Here is a 10,172-nt window from a genome sequence, read left to right as displayed (position 1 = left end):
CCCTACTCATATCCAACAGGGATGAGAAATTGAATCCCATAACCGTCCCCAATGGGTTCGGGTATTCCCGCGCCATCCCTGTCCCAACAATGAATCAATTTTTTTAATAAAAAATGAGTTTTTTTTAAGCTTCAATGGTAATATTGTAATGCATTATCCAATAATTTGCGCTCATTTTAACATTTCCTTACTGAATAATTCGGTTGCTTCCTTTAACCATCAATGAAAGTTCTTATATCATGATAGTTATCAAACCAAATAACATGTCATATCATTATCAACCCTCTCAACAAAAACAAAAACACGACCTTTCTACATTCAGGTAGGGTTTGGGTATGGGTTCGGGGTGGATACATATATCCCCGTTACCCGTCCTGTACCCGTATTATGAAATCGGAAAAAAACCAAACCCAGTCAAATCGGAGAAAACCCGTCAAATCGGGGTTGGTTTGGGCGGGTACCCATGTGCACGGGTTTTGCCATGCCTACAAGTGAGGGGCTTTTGGACGGGTCGGGTAGTAACTCTAAAAAACGAGTGATGAAAACTTAGTCCTCAAATAGTTCGGAAACTACAAATTATGACGGGCTTTTATGGAAATTCGAGGAGCACGGGAGCATTTGGCCCCTATTGAGCTGTTTTTCATTAACTTTTATTAAATAAGATTATCCAAGTCAATTTATGATGAAATAATTTGTGGTTAAACTTTACTTACCTCTCAATATAGTCTCGTTACCTTGAAAACTGGAGGGTAAAAAAAAAAATCCAAAATGATTTGGTTGATAATAATACAAGACAAGAAGGGGCCTGATTCAGACAAATCATACAGGGTCTAGTTGTACATTAATGCTTTCGCTGCAGCAACCTAAATAAAATAACAAACATTGTACCCTTGAAACCATTTAAGCGGTGCTCGAATTAATGTCCAAGTCGATCGGCATGAATTTATAAACACAATGTTTTTTTTTTAATAATTATAAACACAACATGTGAAGTCATAAAAAAAAACACAATATCATTCAATCAATTGTTTTTTTTAAGGGATCATTCAATCAATTGTTAACAACATAAATAAAAATAAAAATAAAAATTCAAGTAGGGTTTCATAGTTACGTGTTTGATGACCAAAGATAGAAAAACAAGAGTTTAATAAGAGGTAGTTTTATCACATGTTAAGGATTCTATAAATAGTAAATATTTATCACAAAACATTAATTTTCAATATTAAAAAATTAAATTTACACAATTTCCTGCACAAAATTTTCATTTTAAGTTCCTTAATATGTGTCATAAAGACACAAGCTAGGGTTTCCCTTATTTTTTTACTTAATGTAAAAAGAGGTATTAAAACTGTACATGGTGTAAATTTTTGGTTGAAGCAGGTCAAAATTAATCATTTTCGTACAAATTGCCGGCTACATTTATCACAATTTATTGACATATTAATCACCATGTCAGTCGTGTGACCATACAATTAAGTACGAATGTGGCTCATTTACACATTACTAGCTACCAGTACAATTTTTACCCGTTCAAGAGCCACGTTTATGATCAAAAGGAAATGAAAATATATTCAAATTTGCAAATTTTATCTTCTTTTTTATTTTAGGACAAAAGAAGAGGTGTGAGACTATGTAAAACAAATTATGGAAATATAATGAAATTGTGCTGGCATGAATGTCACACCAGATGTGAGGATCCAATCAAATTGTGCTGGCATGCTATAAGTAAGTACCCAGTGCCAAGTGCCAACATTGAAAATACAAGTGCTTAGTGCATAGTATAATCAATGGACAACTTTGAAGATCTAACTGAGCCAGTAAGTCCAAGTGGACAATATTTCAACACCCCTCCCCTATGTTCATATGTTTTTGGATTTTTGGAATTAGAAATTCCAATTGATGACTCTCAAGCTATGTATTTGATCCAACATTTGTTCTTACCTATCAATCCACGCTTCTCCTCCATAATAGTACGTACTTTTTTATGTGTTTTAGTGTTTATATTTCCTTACATATTTATCATATAACAAATATTAACATGTGCATATGCATGCAACCATGTATATAGGTGAGAGATAAAGATGGAAATATGAAATGGAAAAAAGTAGAGGTAAATCCAAAAGATCATTTTAAGGTTCCAGTGTTCCCTAAAAATGAGTCAATTGAATTCTATGATCAAGATTTTGATGACTATGTGTCAAAGATATTAATAGAAAGGACACCAAAAGACAAACCCCTTTGGGAAATACATGTTATCAAGTATCCAACAAGCAATGCTGCTTACACCATAATATTCAAACTTCATCATGCACTTGGTGATGGTTACTCTCTCATGGGTGCTCTTCTTTCTTGTCTTCATAGAGCTGATGATCCTTCTCTTCCTTTGTCTTTTCCTAACCGCAAGTCATCACAATTGTTAACTCCCAAGAGAGGCTTTTTCAAGTGGTTCCCTTCAACCATATTCTCCCTTTTCAATTCAATCTCTGATTTTGGATGGAGTATATTGAAAAGTTCAATAATTGAAGATGATAAATCACCTATATGGAATGGTGAGGAAGGTTCAGAGTTTCTGCCTTGTGCACTATCAAACCTATCATTCTCTCTCGATGAAATCATAACAATCAAGTCTAAGCTTGGAGTGGTAAGATTAATTTATATACAATTTGTATATTGGTTGATCCTCTAGCACTGCAGTACGGTGTTGTAGCTGTATCGACACAATGTCCCTACAACGGCAACACCCTACTAATAGCGGCAGAGGATCTATATATATATATATATATATATATGTTCATACAATTTGTTAGGTCACCTTAGTTATAGTTTTTTAATTATAGTCGTACTATATATATTATTTTTTGGTCAAATAGTCGAGTGACTGGAGGTCACACATTTAAATGTGGAGAAGTTGGGTGTCCGAGGTTTGAACCCCGGCCCTTGTATGTATTATACAATGTCCTTACCAACTGAGATAAGCTCACGAAGACTAGTCGTACTATATATATATTTCATTACATTAAGCTAAATTAGTTCTAACATAGTGTTTTTTGGTATTGCAGACAATAAATGATGTGATTACTGGGGTAATTTTCTATGGGATTAGGCTATACATGCAAGAGATTGACAATAAGGCAACAACATCAAATTCAACAGGATTGGTGCTGCTCAGTACCAGGAACATTGGAAGTTACCAATCAATCCAAGATATGACAAAGGCTGATTCAAAATCTCCTTGGGGGAATCATATTTCTTTCTTACATATACCAATCCCAAAGTTAAGCCAACCCAGCCTATCTAACCCCTTAGATTTTGTTTGGAAAGCACAGAAAATAATCAAGAGGAAGAGAAGTACTTTCACTGTTTTTCTCACTGAATGGCTTTTAGATATGCAGCTGAAATTAAGAGGACATGAGGTGGGTATATATATGTAAATTAGTCTTTGTGAGCAACTTTACCCATCCCATATTTTTTTTTTTTTTTTTTTTTTTTTTTTTTATAAAAAACACATGATTTAAAAAGTACACATCCAAACAAGTCAAAAGTTCTTGATTTGTTTGAAAGTATATATGCATCTAGACAGTACAAATTTTTTTTTTTTCCTTCAGATGTGTACATCTAGACTAATTTGGGGTGGGAAAAGTTCCTCTTTAAGCTTCTTTATTTTTAGAAAAAAATTTCTATAGTCTTTTAAGAAATTGTTTATTTTGAATTGTGAACAAAGAGATGGAAGACTCATATAGTATATAATTGTAATAGAGAGTGAAAGACAAACTAAAAAAATGTGTATTTTCATAAAGAATGAAAACAATGTTTGAACATTTTGAAAATTTCTTAAAATGATAGATCTATTTTAATATTTTTTAAAAAGGTGGTGAGTAAAACATTGGATCTATGTTGTCTTATATTTATAAGTTGAAATGAGAACAAAAAACGTGAAATAATTATGTGAATAGATTTTTACGAGTGTGTGGGCAATTCATGTATCTAAATCTTTGTAAACAAACCCTTAATATTTTATCGAGTAATGTAGACCATACCTATTTTAACACACTCTTTTTTATACTCGGTCTATTGTTAAATGAAATATATGCGAGTCACACCACTTTGAAAATGAATACAACTCACGTGTATTTCACACAATAAAAGAATGAGTATTAAAAAAATGATAAAATAAATGTTGCTAACATTATTCTCTTTTGTTTTTATTCATGTTTTTGAAACACTCAGCTACAAAATATGTGTTGCAGGCAGTTGCTAAACATCTATATGGTACATTGAGAAACTCAAGCGTTGTCATGTCCAATTTAATTGGTCCAGTGGAACCTATGGCTTTGGCAAACCATCCAGTTAAAGGCTTGTATTTTATAATGTCTGGTGCACCTGAGGTAACCATCATCTTTTCTCTCTGGTTTGCTGGTGCCTTTCTTATAAAAAGCCTAATTAAGATGAATAAAAATTTAATAGTTTTTAATAGAAAAAGTTAATACTTGAAAATTACAGTAAAGAACAGACCCATATGTATAGTAGGAGTTCAAGAGTAAGGTGGATGCATATCATTGTTCCAAATTTTTTGCAAGAATGTTACTCCATTCTTTTTAATGCATGTCACAATTAACCACTGAATTCTATGATTTTAGTTAGAATCTTATTCCATCCGTTTAAATATATATCGTAATTGACTACTTCAAACATATCAATGCATAATCTTGATCATTAATATCTTTTATAAAAAAATTATTAAAAAATAATATTTTATAAATATTCATTAAAACAAATCAAATAAACATCTTATATATTAAAATTTGTCTTCATATATTAATTTTTTTATCAAAATAAGTTATGTAAATAATACATATGATACAACATGTATTCAATAACGAAGAGATTAGTTGAGAACATTAGAATGCAAAAATAATTTTCTTGACAGCTCATAATAAAAGGACAATATCTTGTTTAAATAATGTTAAACATCCATGGATAATATAATTGTGTGAAAAATGCTATCAAGTGTCCTAAGACACTTGTTAATAAATCAAATATAGTGTACTCCATTAAGTGTCACATTTAGGTTTATCATGGTTCTTAAAAAATGTTAGTTATGTTGATTTCAATAGTAAAATTAACATTTTTTTTCCGTCTTAAATTATAACTCGCTTTGCAAACAAATTGCCCAAAAATAAAAATGAACACTAATTACTACTTTTCATATTATCCTTAACTATTTATTATTGTATCTTCTTTCCATTACCCCCTCTGTTTCAAAATGAATATCGTTTAAAGTTTTTACACACATATTAAGAAATACATTAATTTAAAGAAAGAGAGATGTTATTTTACCAAATTATTTTAATCAACTATTGGTTTGTTTTTCATTAAAGAAAAAATAATACTTTGAAAGTAATGTATATAGTATTAATTGAAGGGTACAATTGAAAAGAAAACATTATTATTGCATTGGAAACTGAAAGTGACATTCATTTTGAAACAATTTTTTTTGACTAAAACGACACTCATTTTGACACGGTTAGAGTATTTAATTTATCTTTTTCATAACATTAATAAAGAATAATTTTGTAAAATAACTCAAAATTCATCTTTTTCATACAAAATTAATTACCTTTCTCAATTTGTGTGAAATGGTCCAAACAACCTATAATTTGGGACGGAGGATTAACGTTTATTAAAACATCTTATTAATTGTAATTAGTAGAGTAGTTAAGTAGAGTGAAATTCAATAAATAAGACTATATTAGAGAAAAAAAGATAAATGTTGCAAAGATAAAATTATTTTGAGACAGAGAAAAGAAATCTAAAAATGATATTAGTATATATATAAAGTAAGGTTTTTATGCCACGTGACAGTTCTACGTTTATTCGCTATATTTTTATTATATTTTTATTTTTTAAAACCAATATTTAATTTGGCATAAATATCTCAACAAACTTTTGATCTTATCTATTAAATATTTTACTTAACTTTTTTTTTATTGAATTCCTAATATTTTATGTAATAGAAATATCTCAACAAATTACGTACGATATCCTTCAACTATAAATCATCAATCAATCAATAGTATAAAGTAAGGTTTTTTATGCCACGTGTCACTTCCACGTTTATTCGCAATATCAATGGTATATATATAAAGTAAGATTTTTCATGCCACATGTCAATAGCTCCAAACCAGGTATTCATAAATTACCAATCAAACAAAAATCTTTAATTAGGAGATCCAGTTATATATTATTTTATGTAACACAACAATTGTATAATTTTATTAATTTTATAACGAATATGGATTTATGTGAGTCCGAAAACTTAAAAAAAGTTAATTTTATTCTATATGTGTTAATATTTTTCTAAATTCCGTTAATTTTATCTGTATGTGCATCTATAAATTTACGAGTATTTATAATATGGTTTATTTTATTATATTCGTGTGTATTTATTAAGATATTCGTGACATACATATCCGTGATAAAATTTATTCGTGGATATCATACATAGAATTTTTTGATTTTCTTGAATATGTCTAACCCGGACAACGCTGGTAAATACACTAGTAAACTATGAAAAAGAGGCAATATAATAGTGTCTTGAAACTTGTGCAATTGATTTTTTTAGATGTTTAAGAAATGTTCATTTCAACGTAAAAACTCTTTTATTTATTTATTTATTTTTTTTAAAAAAAATATATATAAAAATTCCTTTTTTAATTCCTTAACAAGTATTCTAAAGACATAACTAAAGACACTTGATTTAATTCATATTACCATTAGTTTAAATGTTTTAATTTGTACAATGTCTATTAGTCATGATTGTGAGATCATTAAAAGTGTTTGACTTTAACATAACAGCATCTAAAATCACACATGAATGGTAAAATATTTTATTTTGAAATTGTATCGAAATTCAACTATAACATATTGTTCAGGTGATAACAATTTGCTAGGTTATTCAAAAGAAAACCATTTGTTAGGAATACAAGGGTAATTAAGGGATAACAATTCCCACATTGGTTAGGACTTAGGATGGACTAAATGAAGATAATGCAAAACTATATACACATGCCAATTGTTAGTAATTTTGAAGTTCCGTTTTATTTTTGAATAAGAAAATGCAATTTAGGTCTTTTTTTTTGTTTTGTTGAAAGAATATGCAATTTAGCTTTGTCTGCATGTAATTAGCGATTATTATTGAGATACGAATCTATAAATGTGTTACCCTAACAAGCTATTCTTTGTGGTTGCAGAGTATAGATATTGCAGTTATGAGCTATGCAAGAATATTAAGAATTACTTTGAAAACACAGAAAGACTTAATTGATGAACAGAAGTTCAAGTTGTGCATGGCAAGAGCCTTTGAGATCATATCCAAAGCAGCATCAATGGAGATTCCCAACAAAAAAAAGATTAAATGAACAATCTATGGAGAAAGAGAGGGACCAATGAAGGTTTCAATGCCATTATCTAGGAGTTTCATTATTAATTTGTCAAGTTTGGTTTCAGCAATAAAAAGGGAGCTTAAATTTTAATTTCTTTGAATAATAATTCATTATTTATTGTTGGAATATTTATAATATACCCCAATTGGAGGAATGTTATGTATGTATATTAAGTTTTTGTGGACTAAGTTTGGAAGTTCACGGTCTAAACCACTTGGAATTTCACAACACCTTATTTATAAGCTATTTTAGTATCACAATTTTGGGCTCGTTTGTTATAATTTTTTTTAAAAGAGATTTTGATAGTGTAATGTAATTTTGTTATAATTTTTTTAATAAAGAAAATTTCAAGGAAAGCTTCAAATGAAAACAAATACAGTGTTGTCTTAAACCATTTTCATTGTTAATAAAGCTCTCTTTGTAGATTGACAAAAAAAAGAAGAAGCTCTCTTTGTTGTTGTTTAAGATATATTAAAAGTATTAAAATAAGACGAAATACATCTATGAAACAAGTAAATATCTAATAACATTTTTATGTCTATTAGTTATCGACAAATAAACTAGTTATATATATATATATATATATATATATATATATATATATATATATATATATATATATATATATATTATAGAGATAACTGCTAATTAATAAATATACTAACATTTTCAAATAAAATAAATACTTTTTGGGGTAGCTTTCCCATAGCTTCGCCCCTGTCCATGCCGACTAAGATATGGTGCATGAGATCGCATGTTTGTTGTTTAGGTTGATTGAAAAATTTGTCTTTTTTTTAAAATTACACTCTTCTTTTAAACTCTTGGGCTATGTTTAGATTGATGGTAAAGGATGGAATGAGATGGAATGAAGTGGTAATTAATTAGATTTCATTGTTTGGATTTGCACAAAATAAATGGATAACTAAAAAGTGGTTAAATACATCCTAAGGTGTAGCTTTGCTAAAATACTCCTTCTAAAAATGAATAACCATATTTTTTAGAAGGAGTATTTTAGCAAATGAATAATTTTTTTAGTTATTCATTTGCTAAAATACTCATTCTAAAAAATAAGTGGGTGTATTCTAGCAAATGCCTATAGGATTTGCTAGAACACACTCACTTGTTTTTTTAGAATGCGTGTTATAGCAACATACACCTTAAGGTGTATTTATTAACTTTTTAGTTATAACTTGCTAAAACACTCCCACATAAAAACTAGTGGGTGTGTTCTAGCAAATCCATATATATATTGAAATAAATAAACACCAATAAAATAATATTATGGTTAGATTGAGAATCAAGTCATTATGAGACAATCAAATTAATATTTCATTCCATTATTTATGTTATAGACTTATTTTTTTTCCTTTTTTTTTTAAGCAGAAAAAAATTATATAAATAAAACTAAAAGATACAAAGATTGGGGGGACATCAGACCCGACCTAGGTACAGCCCAAACGGGCATACATAGTGTAAATAAAACCAAGTAGATCAACCCTACTATATCATTCCAAATAATCACTCATCAGAAGCGCAGTCCAGCGAACCCGCATACGAGCACGAAACCATACTACAAAAAAAATAAAAATGAGGAGCGAACATTTGCAAATAACAAGTAGGGTATAAAACTGGTGTATGAACCGACCGCCAACACGGAATCCAAATCCACGAACAAACAACTCCCTAACCAAAGCAGCAAGTATAAAAGCTCTTTCGAGCATAACAGTATCGGAGTAAAGCATGTCTGACGCGTCTTGATACTTGCGAATGTCAACAGATTCGGAACATCAGAGAATCAAAGCTTCAAACACCAACACAATCAATTTCAATCTGACGCGTAAAAACTCAGATCGAGGGATGAGTTCAATACGTTAATAACCTACAGACCCTTTCAGGTTAATAAAACCATACCTTTTCAGGTTTGCGAAACCTATCCACCGTAATGGTACAAATCTGAAGCCGCACCCAATCTTTGAACAACCACAAAAACACAGAAACAAAGCCGGAGACGCACGAAAACAACCTTCCGCCGATGGCAAAGATCCGGCAACACAAGAACAAACAGCCCTGCGACCCAACACAAACAGAACATGGCAACCAGACCGACGACGACGAACAACACAAACAGAGGTGCGTGTGAACAAAACAAAGCACCCAACTCCCAAAAAACCACCAAGGAACACCTTCACAACACCATGAGATCAGAGGCACACACTAAAACCGCGGGCAGCAGCTATACGACGATGCACCAAACAAGAATGGCAGAGATTTATGTAACAGTGAGCAAACAACGGAACCACTCGCCGAAGTTAAGAGCGCCAAACAGACCAACAAGGGTACAACGGCAGTGAAACACTTGGTGGGGCAAGAAGGTGAGACGGAGGGTGGAGAAGAGCCCCAACACCTCGTTGCCTCACCGCCGACGGGATCTACATGGTAAAGGTACAATTTGGATTGGGGAGAAAGGGAAGAAAAGGTGGGGTTAAGTCGGTTTGTAGAGAGAGAGGGAAGAGGATTAACTTGAGAGAGAGGTTTCTACCAATCTAGAAAGAGTAGTTTGAGAAATTTTATGTTATTGACATCTAAACTACTTTGCTAAAAAAAAAAAAAAGACATCTAAACTACTTGTTTTTTTTTTTTTTACAAGACACTAAACTAATAAAAAATGTGAAACAAAACACTTTAAGGGTTAAATAATGTTTATATCCCTGCTATTTGATTGAGATTCGG

At 30.7% G+C, this 10,172-nt stretch overlaps 1 protein-coding gene across 1 annotated transcript; it reads left to right on the top strand.

Annotated features, from left to right (window-relative positions):
* The first annotated feature begins 1,532 nt into the window (after positions 1 to 1,532).
* Positions 1,533 to 7,677, top strand: LOC25492901 (O-acyltransferase WSD1). Its single transcript, XM_013601207.3, has 5 exons — positions 1,533 to 1,970; positions 2,069 to 2,641; positions 3,060 to 3,413; positions 4,248 to 4,385; positions 7,251 to 7,677. The coding sequence occupies exons 1-5, from the start codon at positions 1,788 to 1,790 to the stop codon at positions 7,416 to 7,418; spliced, it is 1,416 nt and encodes a 471-aa protein (XP_013456661.2). The 5' UTR covers positions 1,533 to 1,787; the 3' UTR covers positions 7,419 to 7,677.
* The last annotated feature ends 2,495 nt before the right edge of the window (positions 7,678 to 10,172 follow it).

This window comes from Medicago truncatula, chromosome 4 (genome assembly GCF_003473485.1).
Source record: "Medicago truncatula cultivar Jemalong A17 chromosome 4, MtrunA17r5.0-ANR, whole genome shotgun sequence".
Lineage (NCBI taxonomy): Eukaryota > Viridiplantae > Streptophyta > Magnoliopsida > Fabales > Fabaceae > Medicago > Medicago truncatula.
This window is presented reverse-complemented; position numbering and strand designations above follow the sequence as displayed.